The sequence below is a fragment of the Poecile atricapillus genome, chromosome 17 (assembly GCF_030490865.1).
Source record: "Poecile atricapillus isolate bPoeAtr1 chromosome 17, bPoeAtr1.hap1, whole genome shotgun sequence".
Classification (NCBI taxonomy): domain Eukaryota; kingdom Metazoa; phylum Chordata; class Aves; order Passeriformes; family Paridae; genus Poecile; species Poecile atricapillus.
This window is the reverse complement of record NC_081265.1, coordinates 8604059-8624572: the sequence shown is the minus strand read 5'-3', so window position 1 is coordinate 8624572 and position 20514 is coordinate 8604059. Positions and strand designations below refer to the sequence as shown.

The following is a 20514-nucleotide window of genomic DNA, read 5'->3' as shown; positions in this document are numbered from 1 at the left end:
ACCAATTTATATCTACTGCAAATATAGAATATTGAGACAGAAACATGTCACTTACTTCTACATGTTCACCTGGGTGATGCATAATGAGCACTGTAAAGGTGAGTCCCTTGGGGAAAACAGAACCACACATGAGGAAAAGTTCCCTTCAGCAGATATTCAGAACACTTCCACACAGGAATTATAACACCTCTTTAGGAGCAGAGAAATGAAGCTCAGTCTCATCAGTCAAAGGTCACCACGGGGTTGCGTTAGGAACAGCCAGCAGAGAGTCTGTGACCAGAAGCTACCGATGCTCAGACAGTAATTACTGACAGATGTTCAGCAGAGAAATAAATCTCTCTGCTGAAGACTCGGGTTCTTCAAAGCCCATCTCATCCACTTCAATTTATTTTGTTAATTGAATTAGCCTGTGGTTAATTTGATATTTTATTTTCATTTCAGTCTCAGAAAAGGAATGATGCCATAAACTGTATTCCAACCTCCAAATAAACAACCCACCTCATGATGAGGATCCAGAGATTCTCACCAGTGCTCCCAAGTGCCCTCCATTCCAGTGCATTCTGTGGGGCATCCCTGCTGCATGGGAGCTGCCTGCTTGGATAGTGACAGAACTGAACACAAGAAGAATGTGGAACTATTTGTCTGCAATATTTACAGTTACTACAGTCAGCAATACACAGCTCTTCATTGCCTGTTATTAAATCACTGAGTGAGGTGCAAAACTGGGACAAGGAAACAAAATATCCTGGGCTGGAAGAAACCCATACAGATCATCAAAGCCCAGCTTCTGGCCCTGCCCAGACACCCCAACAATCCTACCCTGTGCACCCCCTGAGAGCATTTCCCAGCTACCCTGGAGCTCTGGGAGCCTTGGGGCTGTGTCCATTCCCTGGGGAGCCTGGGCAATACCCAACAGCCTCCCCACCTCTGTGGGAAGAATCTTTTTCTACTGTCTGACCTAAACTTCCCCTTAACACATGGCTCAGGAAAAAAAACCCCGAAACAACAAAAGAGCAAAGTTTGCTCAGTAGAAATCATGGAAAGCTAACATGAAGAGAAGCATTTCTATATGTGTGATAAATATATAGAGCATAATAAATTAAAATTTTAAAATGCACTTGAAGCTTTTCTGAGGACAGATTGCAGCATTAGAGAAAAGCAGCAACATGCATCCAGTACTCAGCAAAGCACATTCCACAGCATCAGCTATGGGACTACAGGACTTTTTTTACTTATTATAAGCTGTTCATGCCACCTGAAACTTGCCAAGTGCAAAAGCTTTACAGATAAAATCCAGGTTTTATATCTAAGTCACAGGTTTCTTAGATATAAATAAAATCAGAAACTGAGAGTTTAAAATAAAGTTGAAATATTAGTAGGTTGCAACTCACATACACATTGCCCTTTCTCCCAAGGACACAAACATAAAATCAGTCAACTTTCACACATCACCATTAAAGTTTCTAACCCAAAATATATTTGTAAACTTCTATTAAATTTAGAACCTGTCTGTAAATAGAGCAGCTACACAAGCCCTGCCCTGCAGACTGCTGTTACTGCCCTGGGGCTGGTCAGGGCTGGGGATGACTTGAGAAGCTCAGCAACTCAACAACTTAATTAATTAGTGTGTTGGCAGGCTCCAGGATTCTAATGAATTTTTAACTTTCTTCTAATCAGTTTCAAGGGACTATTTGTATTTTCCCTCATCACATCCCTAATGGTACTTTTCACTCAAATTGCCTTTATTTTACCTAATAAGGCTGTGTTTTTCTCCCCAGAAAACACATAGCAAGAAGTTATTTGCAGGAATCTGATTATTGATGTAAGCACAATTCTACAAACTGACCTGTGACACATCATTCAATGCACTTCTTGTCATATACTGGTTCAGAGCTCTCCAGAAATTACTTTATTTGCAAGTTTGGGGCCAGTGATGGTCTTGCTGTCTGTCCTTTGGGCCTGACCTTTTTCTGTGTTTTACTTTCTGCAGCTATTAAGAGAAATGTTGCTCAATATAAAGGTATCTTCCTTAATTTCCAAGCAGGGGGCTTTGGCCCCCTCTCAGGTTGGCCAAACTTTGAAGGGAGCATTATCAATTGAGTTGGTGTCAGCATGACAACACCACAAGTACAGCAACTGGTAGCCCACTACCTCAGAGGCTTTTCAAGTCTCCCATTTCAATAGCCCTTGTACAACAAAATGTGTTTCTGTAATGTCACATAATTTATGCATTCTCATTCTTTGATTTCTGCTCCATTTTGATTAAAGAAAAAAGCAGATACAGGTAAGAACATGCTTTCTGTAATTAATACCAGTAACAGTCTTCAATTTCTTCCACAGATAACATTTTTCATTCAGTTTATCAACTTTTTTTGAAAATCAGACACCTGGGATTCTGTTCGGTCTTTAAACAAACCCAAACTTGTAAATGCAGCTGAAAATCTCACTCCATTAATTTTCTTTCTTTGTAAGAAAAGACTGAAAGGCTATTTTTCCCCAAAAAAAGAGTTGCAGTAATTACAGAGGCAGGGTTTTAGTACACAAGAGGGGAAGAAAAACATCACTCACAGCAGCTGTAACTGAATAAACCAAGATTAGCATGGATGCAAGCAGAAAAGGAGAGAGGATCACTGGACATCCATTTTTGTATCTAATAATATTTTTTTCTTCCAATCTTCTTTCAGTTCCCAATACAGAATTTTAAAAACTTGCCCTCTTTGGGAACACCTGGTGTCACCTCACCATTAAATACATCAATACTGCCCTGCAGTTTGGAACTCACCTTTGCCATTTTACACCAAAAAGATCTGATATCAAAGAGTAATCAAAATTTGAAAGAAGATAATTTAAAACATCTACTAAGTATCCTCACAAACTTCTTTTTTCCCCTCTTAACACCTGTTTTGTTTTTTTTTTATTAGGAATGCATGAAGCAGAATAGGCAAATGATGAAAAAAGTTCTTAAAATCAGCATTCTGGAAGCTCAATTTTAAGTTAAACTCTTAATATCCTATATCTAATGATCAATAGGCTTTAAATTTGTCACCAAAAATAAGTATTATTTGCCTAAGATCCCAGAATAACTTGACATAATAATCTGAAAAGCTGGATCAGCTTTTTCCTCTGTGTATGCATGATGACAAAGTGAAAAGGTGTTTTACATCACAGATCAATGTTTAGCCCACAGTCGAATCCCGAGCTTGCAGTGGTAGTGTCATTTCCTGGTTTGCCACTGGATCCCAGCCTTCCAGCACCTCCTTGGTGTGACTGAGAACAAACCACATGAAAGAAATGACGGGAATAAAAAACCCAATCAAAGATACCACCCTTCTGAGGGTGTATTTAGGTGAGCTCCGTCTCCAGGTTATCACATGGACTCACAAAGTGAGTCAGAGGCTGTGGGGAGACTAGAAAAGGAAGAGGAGAGAGCAGCAGCAGCAGCTGTGGAAGCTGGAACACGAACCCAAGCTCCCATTCCACCCCAGAGCCACTGTTACCCTGGATAGCCTGGCAGCCCTGCACAGCCTTGGAATGGGGTCTGACAGGAACACTGTGCACATTCACTAGAGCATTTCTAGACTTCCATCAGAGATCCTCTTCTGGCTATGGCTTTTGGAAGCTGTCCTAAAAGAGAAGAAAAAATACCTTATTCCTGCATTTCCTATATTTATTTATAATTCATCAATCTGGAAATAAAGTTATGCAAATCTTTATTGTATGATCAGCCTTTAAAAAATGCTGATTTCAGACTATTTTAGATATAGGGAGACAACAGCTACATGAATTAGAGGAACAGTTATTTTTTCTACACATTCACAAAGCACACCTGCAGCTTTCTTAATTTAAAGCAAAGTTCCCAACCAAAACACAACGTGGTGAGGTATTTTTGCTCAAATCTTACCCAAGCTCATATCTGCAAGCCCACACAACACACTGAATCAGGATGTTACAGACAACAATCATTTTCACCTATGAGAATTATCTACTGCAACCTGCACTTTCATCTGCCCTCCTGGAAAAGAAAAGGAAAGAAAAGTCACTGGGATATATTAAATATGTTGCAGTCTATTATCCCCAAGTACTTTTATCTAATTTGGGATTTAAACCAGCACAAGAATTATCAGAGTTGCTCTGTAGAGAGTCACTTTAAGTCATCCCAGATCAACAGCTGAATCACAAGCTAAGTACTATTGTACCATACTCAAAGCCAGGTCGAGTTTATCCCATGATGGATTTTTTAAATTCCAAAAAATCCTACTACAATAGGATTTTATTTGTTTCCACTGAAGATAGCACTTCTTGTGTTAGTGTTACTGTATTCATTTGAAAAATAGGTCATGTCAAAACCTGATTTGAAATTATTATTTAAACAAAGCTTACAAACACGGATGAAATTCTTCTGCTGAAATGTCTTCTGATGTCTACACCAAGACTGACCAACCAAGAAGGAGCATACAGGAGGGGAAAGAAATTTGTGCAGAGAACCAGGAAAAGCAAGGATGAGATTTAACAGATATTCCAGAGATGTGGAGATGAAGAACAGGAATACACACTAACTTCAGAAAAGAATAGCTTATCTTGAAAAACAATTATTTCTTTAGTTATGTTTAAAATATCTAACCCAATAATTTTTTTAGAAAAGCATATGCAGTTTGTCACTTAAGCTGACTGAAGGCAAAGGACCAATGTAATGAAGTTAAATAGCAGCATATGTCCATACAAGAGACCCTGATTTTGTACTGCCTCTCTTTACTGCATACACCTTCACCAAAGTATTTTTGCTACTATGGATAGGAGATGTTTACAAATACACAATAGTAATCACATAAAAAAGATTACTTAACACAGTGTCTGTGGTTATCTCACTTCAGACCATATCCTCTCCTAAAGCCAGAGAAAGAAAGATCTTTGATACATCTTAAAACATCTCCACGTGCACACACAGTTACCTAGCACAGACAAAGCTATTCAAATCAGAAATTGTCTGTAGCTGTATTAAGTTGCTCCCATGAATGTATTTTAAGGGTTTCCATACTGTTAGGTCACATATCTTAAAAGCCATGGATCAAGACTTTGACTACTACAATAAGAGTAAAAAAGAAAAATGGAAAACAGCCATGCAAGCTGAAACCATTCTGGATCCTATGTTTTATGAAACAACATTACAAAATTCTATAAAATACCCAAGTTCTCAGGAAGCCAAGGGTCTGAGTAAACTTATCCAAACCTGAAGTCAGCCCTGCTTGGAGCAGGGTGGATGAGATGACCTTCAAAGGTCCCTTTCAATCCATGTTAAAGATTTCATAAAACAAACTGGAGGGAGGGGCTGTGTGTACACACACACACACACACACACACACACACACACACTCTTGCCCTCTCTGTTTCCAGATACCCTGGGCAGGCTTTGGATACAGCTCCACCAAACACTGCATACAGAGCATGATTACACACAGCACTGAGTAGAGCAGACTGATCTTGGCATCTTAAATACAAGTCAGCTTTACATTTATGCACAAGAACTACAGAAAGAAGTATTGCTCTATGACCTAAGTGAGGTGGTGAAGGTGCAACTTCTCACACTCATCAGCTCTACCTGATGTCAGAAGTGTCCAGTTTATCTGTTGAATCCCGAGCATTGTGAAACCACAATCCTCTCTGCCAGGCCTCTGAGTGCTGGGAATCTCTCTGGAATTATAAATTAAATTAATCACTTCTGCTGAGACAGGGGAAAAGACAGGAAGCAGGCTTGTCCTGGCACAGGCCACTCAAACCACAAGCAGTGCTCAGGTTCACCATTCCTCTCTGACCCACATTTCATTTACACATCTCAAACTGAAACTCCACTTCTCCTACCTCTGGAATTCCTCCTTTGATGCATTCCCCTTCCTGCTATCCACTGATCAGTATTCTGACCAGTGACTCATGAGAACACTTAACGTGACACACAGCTGAAACTTGTTTGGGGTGTCATGATTTAAAAGCCCAAAAGACTCCTCACTAACAGACACACGACATGAAAGCCTCTTGCCAAAGTAATAACAAGCATCATCACACTGATGCTAGTATTTCATCCTATTAAATCAGACAAATGATCATGGCTTATAAAAGTCATATTTCAATTTTACAAAATAAAACCCATGATGATCTACTAAGCCTGAAGAATTCAGAATAAAACCACATTCCTGCATCCCTGTTATATTCTTAAATAATGTGCCTCAGTGCAGCATTCCCCTTGACTGTCTTATCAAGCTTTACAGACTTGTAAGCATTCAGAGTAAAAAAAGAGCCAGAGAATTAAACAGCAATTTCAAAAGGCAAGAAAACAAGGCATTGAAACACTGTTTCTTTAAGTACCCTATTCCAGTATCTCACCTCAGTTCTACTCCCCTCTGGTGTGCGTCTGTGATGATCTGCAAAACTCCTTATTTCACCAAGAAATCTGCAAGAGCTATTTTAGCAATTTTTCCTCCTGTTTTGTAGGGTTTTTTTACTACAAAAGTAAATCACAATATAGGCCAGACTACCTTTCCCCAGCAAGACACACAAAGTTTTCAGGTGATACTACATTATGTGACCTATGAGCACAGATGGAGGTATTGGGATTTTAGAAAACAGCTTCTTGTGAAGGCAAAGTAATAGAAAATTAGGTTAGTACTATGAAAACCACTGCATTGTAACTTCAATTCTTGAACAAATGGTTTGAAATTTAAGTTCAACACCGAACAGCCCTCATTTGGATGAAGGTTCCCAGTTTATGTATGTAAATACTGACACTGCAAAAGATTTGATAGATCCACAGTTCTAAGGAAACCAACTGGCACACTAAGTCCACTTTACAAACACAAAACAAAACCAAAATTTGGTGTTTTTATAGCTACTATTTGCCTTTCACTATAAATCTTACAGAAAATTTTCTTGTTCAACATTATAGGTTTGTGCCCTAAGTATTCGGTATTACCAACAGCGTAACTTATTATTCTGCTTAAAGTAATTCTCCTAAATGTACATTTTTAATATATCATTGGAGTAAGAGGGTAAGTAATTCTTATGGGCTTAGTTCTGACATCTGAACAAATCAAATTCCACAATTCCCACAGACCCACAGGAGCAGAAAGCCTTATTTAGCCATTTTGACTAAAGCAGAGCCACTGCACATCCATCAGAAGAAAGAATCTTGTTTCAGAATCATTTCCATTCACCATTCTGCTAACTTTACTGGAAAAGAACAATGATAATATTCTGCTCTACAGAAGTCAGATATTCAAAAGCATATGCTCATATAGCAACCCAAATATATCATCTGTCACACTATAATATTAAAAAGGAAATGTTTAGAAGTCTACTTTCTCTAGATTTTTCTTCAGCATGAAGTTCCAGTGTAGTGGGAAGTTTGAAGGAAGCCTTAGTAAGGGATTAATGGTACTATACTCCAGTACTATGAACAAGAATAATCATTCTACCAGTAATTTACACAGTGAGTGCAACTCAAGAGAACAGGCACTGGCAGTATTATTCCACTTGTACAACAATATGGTGTTAAATAATAGAAATATTTGCAGGGTGCATTTAAAAAGGCACAAGAATGAGGTTGAACTGGCTGAGAACATGCCACAGTTGTGGATTCTTCAGATCTTGAAGACTTTGGAGGAAAACATAATGGAAGGCTGAATCCTCTCTGAGTCCTCTTCCCTTCTCACTGTAATGACACCAAGAATTAAAAATCTGAGAGCACTGGAAGACACTTCACTCAGAGTAAGTGTCACCAGACACACTTCTTCCATGAACCAAACTGAGTTATTTACATGAATCAGTGTTTGGTAGTCAAAGAAAAATCTGAAAGCTACAGAGCAAAGAGGGAACATAAATACAGAGGAAGTGGCATTTTCATCTTGACAAAGTCTCAAAAAACTGCCTTCCCAACTTTTTGTTTTTAAAGATCTGTGCAGAATTTAGAGAAAAATCTATTGTTCATAAAGCAACACTGAATTAGGATATTTCAAAAGCATCAAGATAATATTTAAGAGCAAGAGTTTCTTACAGCCAGTGAAGTAGCTCATTTGAAAAATGGAATACTGAGTATAATGATCTAATTAGGGGAATTTCTCCCCACTGAAAGGCTGTTCTAGTGTAAGTTGGTGGGAAAGCCCAGCTGGCTTCAATACTGTAAGATCAAGACCTGAAAGCTTACGCAAGTGTGTGGTTAAAGAAAAAAAAAAAAAGTTAAAATCAGAAAACTGGAAGTTTCTGTTCTTCTGACAACCGTACACTGAATAACCTGAACGCCATACCAAGCTCAGCGTCTCGGTTCAAAACCTTTCCAGGATTACTCACACTTGGTAACTACAAAACAGATTCAGAACCGCCAACACCGTTCTGTAGAACTTCAGTTACTGAAAGTACTCCACTTATTTCATCTCTGTTACAGAATAAAATAATTAAGGTGCATCTTGTATCAGCTCATGTACGTTAGCTTTTGTATTATTAAAAGCCAAAATAAGATATCAAATTATTCAATCACAAAAGATTTTAGATAAGCACCTGAGTAGCTGATCTCAATTACTCATTTTTTCAAAGGCACCAACACAATGCAATCTACAGCCCAGCATTTTTACCCATCATTTTTCAGGGAATCAGTCAACTGCAGAAATGCCTTCCAATATATGAGATATGTTAAATTTGTTTCCTAAAGAAGAGAATTCCAAGAAACACATTATTTCTATCTTAACCCTTTTGAATTTTAAATAAAATGTAAGGCACTCAGTCATTAAGATAACCTACAAAAAGTTATTAAATTCTGCCTAAGTTTAGCAGTACCATGAGCATTCTGGCTTGTCCTTTTTTGCTGCCCCTTTGCTGTACAGAGAACTCTGTACAGACTATTGCAGGGAAATAATCCACTCCACACACTTTATTAACATTAAAATAACACAAGAAAACTTCAGGTAATTAAGTTTAATGTGCTGCTCAACACAACGTGGAATTTCACACAACTTACAGTAATTCTTTACAGTTTACAATAACCTCACAGCAAAATCAAAATGGAGTAAAAACGGCCCTGGTACTGTTATGCAAGAGCTTGATTTTCTTCTTGCTGCTCACCCTGAAAAGCAACACAATAATAACAGTTACAATATGACATTCAAATACCTAAATATGAAACAAGTTTGTATTGTTTCACTCTGTCTAGGGAAATGCATTCCCTTAATATAATCTTCCAACTTGGAAATAAGAGGAAATATCACAGTAAGTGCATTTGGGCTTTTCTATGTGCAGTGCACATAAAGAGACCAAAATCTTATGTTTTCATGATATATAAACAGAAGTTTCACTATAGGGAAATAGAGACCAACATTCAGCATTACAATAAATTATTTGTCTGAGACTAACCACTCAATTGTCTGTAAGGAAAAGCTGTCTTACAGTCCCTTTGAAGTCACAGTGGAACAACCACAGACCCTGGTTTGTCAGGGATGAGGGGTGATTGTTTTTGGTTTGTTGTTTGTTTTTTTTTCCTTAATTAAAAACAAACTATGAACACTAAATATTAAAAGCAGTACATGCAGAATCTTTTAGGCCAACTAAAAACTGCAACTGGTCAAAACAAGGCACTGAAAATTGATTTGTCTGGAGAGCACAGGAAGCTGTCCTACCAAGCAGATTATATTTATCAGGCTTTCTTTTTTTTTTTCCCCTTTTTCTTTTAAATTTAACTTTACTTTCCTGCTTGCTAAGAAGCTCCTCAGCTGTTCACCTTTGTCAAGGTAAGTCTTCAGCATTAACAGCTTGCTGGACCTTCTCTGGAGATGGTTTATTTACTTTCCAAGGGAATTGCACTTTACAACTGCGTTGTCTGAACAGTAATCACACGGCTTTTCAGAGAACACACTACTCAAGATGAAGAGAAGTTCTGCAATACAGAGTCTTGCAAAGTCCAACAGCTATGAGGAAAGCTGTGCAGCAAACACCATTACAAAAGGTGCTGCCAGTGCCATTTTAGGAGAGACAGGGACAGGCTGAAGCCTCCCACAAAGCTGGGGCTTCCCAACTCAACATTTGTTACTGACTGACACCAACTCATCCTACTCCACACTTGAATCTTGCTTGCTGAGCTGCTGTAACACTTCTGAGTATCTATTTTATATTTATATTCCGTTTCATTTGTACTGAATTGAGGGAAAAAATTATACAGTTCATAATCAAATCCCAAGAAAGTCAGTTCATAGAATCACAGAATTGCTTGGGTTAGAAGGGACCTTAAAGATCATCTTGTTCCAACCCCCTGGCATGGGCAGCTCTATCATGAGAATATGTTTTGTTAACATAGATAACAGAATTTTTGAATCCCTATGATTCAACTACTACAACAGTAAAAAAATCTCTAATTCCCCAAAGCATCCTCAAAAACCCCTGTTCAACCACATTGACTCGTCACTTTTCAGTGTTACAGCAAATAACATATATTTTTAAAATATTGTTTATTATCCACTTTGACAGCTTTGTAATTGTTATATGTACACTGGAAAAAGAATTTTAAATTAGCTTGGTTAAATTCCAAATGTTAAAGTTAGAAGCTAATAACAGAAGAAGCATTGGAGAAGGACTGAAACCTTAATGGATGTGGGTTGGTAACTCTTCCATTTGGCTTTGCCCTGCTAATGCCCCTTTAAATCAGAATTTCTGTACATTCTTTCCTTCCTGTTATATCAATCTGCTGACTCCTCACAATAGCCACAATTCAAAAAGCTATTCCATTTCACCTGGCAAAAATCTCAAAGTCACTTGGCTCCCTCACTGTTTCTCCATCAACTTAATTCTCTACAAGTGCTGAAAGCCAATGTCATCAGGCTCCAAAACCAAACCAGAAACCAAACATTAAGCCACCAATGAAGCTGAATTTAACTGTTCTTCCTCCACTGTCTTTGATGTGTGCATTTCCTTAATAGGTAGTGTTTAGCCAACCTAAAACTAGACTCAAGAGTAAAAAGCCTAGAATACACCAGCAGCTTTATGATTATTAACTCTGAATGTGTTAATAAAGCATCCACAATATGACTTTGTTCTTTTCCTGACCCTTACAAGCACAAAATGAAAAGACCTATTTGGTAAAGCCTAAAATAACAACAGGAAAACATGACAGCCAAATGCCTGGAAAGCAGGAAATACCTGCCTGCATCACCTCCCCTCAATAGGAAGTGCAGTACCACACCTTTGAAAACAAGAATGAAGTATACATTAACATAAGCACTGCTCCTTTCTGAAAAAAACTCCATTTCCTATTTGCCCAGATTTCTAAAACCTCTGAGCTAGCAACTGAGTTTGGTCTTACTTTTAACAGGCAAGTCCAACTACCAACAGGACTTTGGGTAACTGACCTGATCCCTGTATGGACATCCCACAGCCAGTAAGAACCTCAGTGACATTAGCATTCTACCTCACTGCTCTCCTGTGAACCAATGACAAACCCAACTATCACCACTGATGTGTTCAGACACAGAAACACAAACCATTTTCATTATAGTGAGGTTATACAACTACTGCTGGTAGGTAAATATTCCCTGCAATAACACAGCAAGCCCTAGGATGCCTGTCTCATTAAACACCTCTTATTTTTGACTCTCTTTATCTTAGGCAGCTGTTGCTCCTTAGCCCTGTACAATTTGCACTGTGTACATGCCTGATCATTTGCCCAGCATTTTATGTACTTGGTGGGATTTAGAACCTTCACATTGATATTATGAGACTGTTCCAAAGCCTCACTGCCTTACCTTTTAGGGCAACAAAGCTGTTTTCAAACCAAACAAATTTTCACAATATTTCTTGCATCTCAGAAGGCTGAAGTAAGCAATCAATCGAACTCAAATCTCTCTGTCTCACCTGTATCAAATCAGTCCCAGGAATTCACTTACTGCTGCACTCCAAACTAAAATTATAGTGCCCGAGAAAAATGCTATTTTCAAGAACACACTTGAATTTTTCAGCTTCATCAGCACTGGTATTTATTTGCTCCTGATCCAGCTTCCAAGAATTCTTCTCTGCCATAGAATTGCTTTCTGAACCCCAACTCGTTCACCTACTAAAATCAAAAGTAAGAACAATTAGGAAAGTCTCAAGGAAAACCACAGTGGATGATGAGAATCAGACAAACATGGTACTTGAAATACTTCACCATATTGGCGAGGGGTTTGGACACATCGTGCAATGCCAATGCAATGTCCTATGGTCTCTGTGTCTCCCTGTACACATTAAAAGATACAGTTTTTTAAAGGTCAGAAAACTAAGACATGGATGAATTATTAGGTAAGACTGTTGTGGATAATCAAAACCTAAAGAAAAAATAATGCACAAGCATACCTATTGGAGGCTCCTCTGATCTCAACTGGGAATGCCCCAGTTACTGAAGACACTGCAGTAACAGGCACCAGCAGTCCATGGCGTGGCCTCGCTGAGCACAGCACTATTTTTAGATAGTTTAACACATCACTTAGTGTGCAACATCACTTGGTCAACAATGAAACACCTTTCTTTTGAGAAAGGTTAAAGCACATGCAGTTGCCTGGACACTGCACTGCTGTAAAAGCCTAGCTGCTGATGGGGGCACATGTAAAGTACTGGCTGTTTCCTTGATCACTCATGAGCCCTGTACACAATTAAGAGAGGCAGTCACTGGGTTTGTTGCTTGTACTCTTAGGTATTTTACAACTTTTCCAATACATCTTTCAGATTCTTGTCTCAGAAGGACTGGACCACTGATTATGTACCAAGATGCTTTTAGATAATGAAGCAGAGCATGAATGATATGAGTTTCTAATAAACAAAATTAAATATGATAATAAAATCCATAAATTTTAAGTGAGAAACATGCAAAAAACCTCAGTATCACTAACATGTCCTCTGTCCTTGTCAAAGTGCAGTCCCCTGGTATCTCTCTCTTCTCTTTCACTGTTACAGTTCTCACATCTCTAAATCCACAACAAGCAGATTCTTTAGGCAGCTGGTCATCATTGCCATACCTGCAAAAACAATCTGTTAAACACTTCTTGCAAAAAAGTTGTGCCTGTTTACTCTGCAGTAGTGTCATGCGCTCAACTACACAAACAAGAAAACAAACACAGAAAATCTTCTATGAAAGATACTGAAAATCTCCAATTTAAGTAGAATTAGCTGTATATTTTCCTTTTTATATACAACTTTTATCTCGTTATTTTTAAATGTCAGCTACAATCTTTCAAGTGGTAACAAGAAAAATATTTCATCTACCCTTCCCAAGTAAGGAGAGGACAGTACTAACGTTCCATCTGCTGCTATTAAAGGAGTGCTGGCTGACAATGCTCTTTCTTCATTCCCAGTTATCCTTCTCACACCCTCAGAGAGGGGACAGTGTGGAGCTTTAGACAATGGGTCATAGCTATCATACCTAGAAAGAAAAGACACAACCGGTATCAATACTCAGAATTATTTATTTAGTATTAGCAAACAGAGTATTGTGACAATCTACTCACATGTCCAGTAAAAAACCTGTGACTTCTGCGTCATTTCTGAAATCCAACTTTAAGTGTCAGCCACCGCCGAATGTGATTTCCCACATAAATCCTTGTTTCCCCCATCTTCTATCAAGACTTTGCTTCCTGTTTTTCTTCTCCAGAAAAGACAACACTCCTCTTTGCTGGCAGGGACATGGTGAGCCTGGAAATAAAGGAGAGGCTTTATTTAGAGGCAGCTCAGGACAACAGGTGGTACCTCAGCATCCCGAGCCAGCACAGCGAGGACTGATGGCCGAACACCTTTGGCTCCTCGCAGGTCAAGCACCCGCTGCAGCCCCGCACCGGCTGCTCCCGACCCGCGCCCACCCGCTCGGGTCTTCCCCCCTCGGCGTCTCTCCGCGGCAGCAGCGGCCGAGAGCGGGATGGTTTCCAGTAGGAACACGGTGAAGGACTGCGGGACAGCTCCTCACACCGCTCCTGGGGGCACATTCCCCTTCACACCGCTCCTGAGGGGAGGCGACATTCCCCTTCACATCGCTCCTGAGGGGAGGCGACATTCCCCTTCACATCGCTCCTGAGGAGAGGCGACATTCCCGCCCCACGGCCCTCCTGAGGGGAGGCGACATTCCCCCTCACGCCGCTCCTGAGGGGAGGCGACATTCCCCTTCACATCGCTCCTGAGGGGAGGGCACATTCCCCCTCACGCAGCTCCTGAGGAGAGGGGACATTCCCCTTCACATCGCTCCTGAGGGGAGGGCACCTTCCCCCTCACGCAGCTCCTGAGGAGAGGGGACATTCCCCTTCACGCAGCTCCTGAGGAGAGGGGACATTCCCCTTCACGCAGCTCCTGAGGAGAGGGGACATTCCCCCTCACGCCGCTTCTGAGGAGAGGGGACATTCCCCCTCACGCCGCTCCAGGGACAGACCCACAGACACAAACATTCCCGCCTCATGCCACCCCTGAGGGGACACCAACCCCTCACGCCGCTCCTGAGAGAGGACAAGCGCACCTCACAGCGCCCCTGCGGGGTACGCCCTCCCCTCCCTTTTCCCCGCCGCCAGTCTCCCGCTGCCCCCGGCGGGCTGCTCGGTCTGTCGGTCGGGGTGGGTCGGGGTCGGTCGGTCTGTCCATCCCTCAGCCGCCGCCGCCACAGACCGAGGTAAACACGGGACACGTGACCGACGGCGCGCGCTGATGACGCGCGGATCACGTGAGGGCGGTGCGGGGCCCGGGCCGGGTTTTAAGGAAAAAGGCTAAAAATGAAAAGGGTTTTAAATGTTAAACCAAATGACTCGAAACCTGTCCTGAGGGAGCAGCCAGTGGCGCTCAGGTAAAAACTGCTCTCAGCCCTTCGTTGAGACCCAGAGGAAGAAGTAACCCAGCATGGTTTGTTGTTTTGGTTTTTTTTTAATATTTGTTTAATAACAAACTTCAATTACACGTGTTATTCACAATTTAAAAATCTACTGTTTTCCCGAGCAGCAATTCGCAGGAAGAATATCCAAAATACAAGGTTATCCTACCTTCCGAAAGGCCAGATTCAGAGACAAAACTAGAATTTTTCTCTGAAGAGCAAAAAATGTTTGAAATGTGACCTACCTGTTAAAATGTTAAATCCCTGACAGCAAGAGAAAGAAAATTCAGTGAGAATTTGCAATCTCTGTTGTCACAGTATGTTCTAATAGTGACATGTACGAAAACTGCATTCCACCAGGTCCTTGGCAGCTCCACAAGATGCAGCCTGTGTTTTAAAATAAGTAACTAAAAACTCAGACCAAGTTGGCCAGCAATATTTGGATAATTCTATATAAACAAGAGAGGGACAATCATACCTGCCAATTTATTTTTTTATTATTTCTACTTCAGCTTTGGTAGAGTCACAGTAACAACTCAAGTTGGCTCAAGAACTAGTAGGTGACTGAAGTATTATAAAAATATTTATTTCCATTTTCTGAATCAGCTGAATAACCAAAACAATTTTTTGTTTGTTTGTTTGTCCAACATTTACATAACTTGAAAATAAAGAGCTGGAGAAAATGGCCATCACTCCCTGAAGTTTTTTGTCATTTTGTCATTTACATCTTCAGCCTGTGAGAGGTTTTCATAGTACATTTTACTATGTGAGTTAACAGAGAAGTGAAATTTAAAAGCATTATTGTGGCTTAATTATAGTTTTGCTCAAAATAGCCCAAATTCTCAGTGATACATGTGCATAAAGGTAATCCCTTGCACTTTACCCATTTAATTTAGATATAATTTCTCATAATTTACCATTATTTCTGTAAAATATCTACTTGGTGATACTGTTTCCAAGTGAACAGGACTGCTTTAGGGGCTTTTCATATTTTGTTCTTCTGATTGCCTTCACAAATATAATTATTGTTTGTATAGCTAGATCCACATTCCAAAGAACAGAATTGTGTTAACACCAAAACCTGTTGTGTGCTTAAGGTTCCTGTTTATTTTGGAATCACAAAGGTGCTGGGAGGAGCAAGAAGGTACAAACAACATTTAGTTCTACCAATTTGTAATTGGAAATTGTAATTTGGAAACAAAAGCAGTCGTGAAACAACTTACCTTTTATGCCTGCTAAGCTAAGCAAGCTACTGCTGTTATGCATGCTAATAAAGTTAAAAATAGCATGTAAAAACAGAGGACCGTGTCAGTGTCCTCAAAAATTAATTGCTACATAAGAAAAAATTTCAAAGCTGTTAAGTTAATGTATATTTGCCATTTTTGTGAAGGTGTTTTTTTTTTCTTTTCATCTCATTAGGATCTGCCAGACAGTGTTTATTTCAGCTGCTAGAGCTGATCCTGTCTGTGTGACAAACGCAGCACAGGAATGCTTTCAATCCCACCAATATTTGTATTGATGTTGGTTTTACCACCTGGACATCCCTGTCAACAAGGTGAATATTTTTTGCCCCCGAGCAGTTTCACGCAGGTCCCGAAATGAGCAGCATTCCTGGGATGTGGAATTGTGTCTTATGAAGCAGCAGCTGCTACTCAGGAATGAAATTCCAAAGCCAATTCCCCAGGCCCCAAAGGTTGGGGTTTGTTCTCTGGAGTAATGCACAAACGTGGAACAGAGGGCACCAGGTGCAGAAGCTGCCTCCTCCCAACCCCAAACTGCAGCCACGCAGGAAGGAATTTCAGAGGTTTATATATATATTTACATATTTATTTATAGAGGTTTGTATGGCAGTCACAGCTACAGCAGCTCACTCTCTCCCCGTCCATCAGTTAAAAATCCTGGCTGTGCTATCACCTTGCTGCTGATGAATATATTTCCCTGTGCTTCAGTAGTTTCCAGAGCAAACATCTTGTTTAGCATGGCAGTAGGGCACCCAGAAACCTCCTGAAATGTGGTTTTCATTTCAAAATGCCCTGTGTTGCTACAGGAGCTATCAGTTAACCCAGGAACATGTCTAAGTACCCCATTTATCTTCTGTTTTATGAGATGGGATTGAGAAACTGCTCTCTGGAAATGCCCATGCAAACTTCTTCATACAGTAATTAAAGTATTTGTGTAATGGGATAAAACCCTCACAGAGACCAAGCTGATCCAGCCCAGTATCCTGTTTCCAAAAAGCATGGGAAGCTCAGCCTTTTCACTGGATGTTCTCCCAGATTTCAATTATCCATGATTTAAGGACTTGGAAGATGAGGGTGACTCCAAACCATTTCATTTAGCAGATGTGGGAAGACCTACACCTCAGGAACAGAATCCCTTTTAGATCCCTCTTAATATTTTAGACTTCATAGTGTCCTACTTTAGGGAGTCTTTACTTTGTATTTGTTACATAATGGTTATTTCTAGATAGAAGGGGAGCTACGACACTGGCACAAAGACATTTATTTCCATGTTCCAGTGCAATACTGACACCTCATTAAAAGACAGAGCACAGCAATGACATGAATCAGTCCCCCAAAGACCATCTCTCATCTTGTAACCAGTCTTTCTAACCCAAAACAGAATCAAAGCAACTATTTAATAAATAGACATAAGAATAAAGCTGGAAACTGAAAACCACAGGGTTTATCACCCGCGATTCATTCCAGCAGGAGACTTTGCTTGTGTTAGATCCTTAGTGCTTTCAGAACCCCTCAAATTGTTAGGAACAGAATATAAAAGATAAATTGACATTCAGTTAAAGAGGAACACATTCATTTCCAAACTGAGCCTCTGGTCATTTCATGATACAGCACAGGAGCTACTTTATTCTAAGAGATTTTAAGGAAAGTGAAGTCAAGACCTACACTGCACCTTAAGCAGTGTAATCCAAGTAATACCAAAGTAGAATTCCTCACATTTATTGTTCACTGCTGAGGTTGGATGATTCATCACATTTAAATTCTTTCACATGAACTTCCTAACTTCCTTCTTTTATCTGATATCATCATATCTGAAAAGCATTCATTTTTGTCCAAAAAAGAAACTGAATTATGCTGTGTGGTACCTAACATGCAATAAAACATGCAGAAAACATGAAGTAAAAAAAAAAAAAAAGGAACAGTCAATCAAACCAAGAAGATGAAGCATTTTTACTACAGAAAAATGGCATCTCTAACAATATATTTGTTTCATGTTTCCTATTTTTACTTTCTCCCCCTCACCATCTGCCTCTGTTCTGCTTTTTTCTTTCAAAAAGCATCCACCTCATTTCGCTTCACTCACCTCATCACAGGATTCAGGCTGAAATAAAACACAATCCCCAGTGCCAAAGCCAAAAAAGCACTACCTCTTCATAAAAGACCTTCCAAAAATAACTCTCCTTTTTCTTACAGTAGCTGTAGATCTTTAAGAGAAGCAGTCCATCTCGATTCAGTGCTTTGCTGCAAACCCTCTAGGCAAAGGAACTTGAGCTTTTTAGCCCCTGGTAGCTCTGGGTTGTACCTGTTCTTTCAGTCCTGTTTTTTTTTTGGCAAATCTTCCCTTGTTCTTTTGGTAGCCAGCAGTGAATCCCACAAGAGTGAGATCCCGTAGTGTGGAGAAAGAAGATGAGTTACAGAATGTGTAGTTCTTGAGCAAGAACTACTCCTTTCATCATGGAAGCACCTCAGTTCTGCCCAGGGGGATTTGCTGTTCTGTGGAGCAGAGTCCCACTGCTTTGCTTGAGACACCCTACATGAAAATAAAACCATTTTGGGGAGACAATCCTCAGAAAGAAATGGTGAGAAATAGAGACTGTCCATCTTTGACATGTGTTCCATGCAGTGGCCAGGAGAGCCTGGCAGTGCCAGAACCTGCACTGCGCTGTGTGCAGAGGAAGTGAAGGATAATGAGGAAAAAATGGAATATAAAAAGGTACCAACTTGTGGCAGCACCATAATCTGAGTGTGGAGGCAAGTCCCTGCAGGGCCAGAAAGGTCAGAACAAACGCTCTCATTTGTGAGTCAATCCTCTGCAGCAGCCTTAGTGAATTTGTTACTGCAGTCAGTGCATGGACTAAGGAAAACTTCTGGGCCCAGGCAGGGTAGAGCCCTGAGCCTCTGGATGTCTGGGGGGAACCTGTTCTGTGCAGTGCAGTGAGGAGCTGAGCCAGGTCAGACACCCTCCCAAGGCACCCAGTGCCCATCCTCCTGCCTTCCAGGCCTGCGGGACCTTGGCACGGGAGCAGCAGTAAGGAGTAAAGGACCCGCTGATATCCTGGCTGTGTCTCTGGGGGTCCTGGGAGCTGGTGGGGTGCCAGAGGGGGCTCCCAGAATCACAGAATCATTTACACTGGAAAAGCCCCTGAGACGATCACGTCCAACCTGTGACCAAACACCGCCTTGTCAACCAGGCCATGGCACTGACTGCAATGTCCATCGGAACACGTCCAGAGATGGTGACTCCTCCCTGGACAGCCAATTCTGATGTTTAATCACTCTTTTCACGAAGAAAATCTTCCTGATGTGCATCCTAAACCTCCCCGAGGTGCCGCTCCCGGCTCCTCCTGCCACAACTGACCCTGCCCTGTCAGGGGAGCGTGGTCACCCCTAAGCTTCCCCTTCCAGGCTTGGAGTGACGAGAGGGAGAAAAAAATATGGAACGCTTCACGAATTTGCGTGTCATCCTTGCGCAGGGGCCATGCTAATCTTCTCTGTATCGTTCCAATTTTAGTATATGTGCTGCCGAAGCGAGCACGAATTCTCACCTCCACCCGTCGCCATTTGTACCCACAGGATGCGGCTTCCGCAAGGTCAGGGTGACCCGGGAGGGACAATCCGGCGGTGCCGGTGGGAGGAGCAGGAGCCGTGCACAGCAGCCCGGCCGTACCGAGGGTCTGGCGGGCAGGAGACGGCGGAAAAGGGGGAACAGACCCCAAATCCGGCCTAACCCGGGTTATGCAAATAGCGCTGCTGTATGCAAATGAGCGCAAAGCACTCTGGGACGGGGCGGTACCGGGGCTCCTCACGGGGCCGCTTTGTATCGACAACCCCCGGCGGGTTTCAGAGTCGTGTTCAGCCGTGCGCAGCTGGGAATGTCACACTTTTCTGTGGTGAAACATCGGTGGTTTGGGTTTATAGTAGTTAATATTGCTGACCTGTGGCGGTATGCGGGTGGCTGGAGCCATTTGTCCCCTCACGGAATCCCAGAATCGATGGGGTTGGAAGGCCCGGCTGGAGATGACAGCCCCGTGCCAAGGCAGGGTCGCCTGGAGCAGGTGACACAGGGACGTGAATTGGAATGGCTGCAGCGAGGGAGACTGCACCGCTGCCTGGACAGCCATTCCACTGCTCTGCCGCCCTCAGTGCAGGGAGCCAGGCTTGTGAGGCGCTTCTAAGGCGGGGCAGGAGTAACAGTTCGCAAGTGCAGCAGAGTGGCGCAGCGGAAGCGTGCTGGGCCCATAACCCAGAGGTCGATGGATCGAAACCATCCTCTGCTAGCTGGTATTTTTCTTTTCTCTATTGGCTGTTTTCGGGTGTGGGGGACAGTGGTGTGGCTGTTTTTGGGGGTGGGGGACAGTGGTGTGGCTGTTTTTGGGGGTGGGGGACAGTGGTGTGGCTGTTTTTGGGGGTGGGGGACAGTGGTGTGGCTGTTTT

At 41.5% G+C, this 20514-nt stretch overlaps 1 protein-coding gene, 2 long non-coding RNA genes and 2 other non-coding genes across 10 annotated transcripts in view; 2 read left to right on the top strand and 3 right to left on the bottom strand.

Annotated features, from left to right (window-relative positions):
- FOXK2 (forkhead box K2) overlaps positions 1-5339 on the bottom strand; it is a 56715-nt gene extending 51376 nt beyond the window's left edge. The window contains exons 1-2 of the mRNA XM_058852089.1: positions 3498-5339; positions 499-611 (exon numbers count right to left, since the gene is read on the bottom strand). Coding sequence (XP_058708072.1) covers positions 499-611; positions 3498-3560 — 176 coding nt within the window. The 5' untranslated portion in view covers positions 3561-5339. The remainder of the gene's footprint in view (positions 1-498; positions 612-3497) is intronic.
- A 20-nt stretch (positions 5340-5359) lies between these two features.
- LOC131585708 (uncharacterized) lies at positions 5360-14611 on the bottom strand. 4 transcript variants are annotated; one of them, XR_009279012.1, is made up of 8 exons: positions 14495-14609; positions 13503-13686; positions 13292-13417; positions 12355-13013; positions 12165-12236; positions 11878-12076; positions 8999-9103; positions 5360-7699 (listed from the first exon to the last, which is right to left on the bottom strand). It is a non-coding gene; the product is annotated as an uncharacterized LOC131585708 (long non-coding RNA). The 4 variants fall into 4 exon arrangements; XR_009279013.1 differs by lacking the exon at positions 5360-7699 and adding an exon at positions 8461-8686; XR_009279014.1 differs by lacking the exon at positions 5360-7699 and having other exon boundaries at positions 8760-9103; positions 11769-12076; positions 14495-14611.
- Positions 14612-14726: 115 nt separating this feature from the next.
- Positions 14727-20514, top strand: part of LOC131585709 (uncharacterized) — a 10439-nt gene continuing 4651 nt past the window's right edge. For 2 of the 3 annotated variants that reach the window (XR_009279017.1, XR_009279015.1), the window contains exons 1-2: positions 14727-14871; positions 16259-20361. This is a non-coding gene — a long non-coding RNA (uncharacterized LOC131585709). The remainder of the gene's footprint in view (positions 14872-16258; positions 20362-20514) is intronic. The other variant, XR_009279016.1, reaches the window with a different exon arrangement.
- Positions 19509-19615, bottom strand: LOC131586034 (U6 spliceosomal RNA). The gene has a single exon (XR_009279080.1). It is a non-coding gene; the product is annotated as a U6 spliceosomal RNA (small nuclear RNA).
- Positions 20286-20357, top strand: TRNAM-CAU (transfer RNA methionine (anticodon CAU)). Its single transcript has one exon. It is a non-coding gene; the product is annotated as a tRNA-Met (tRNA).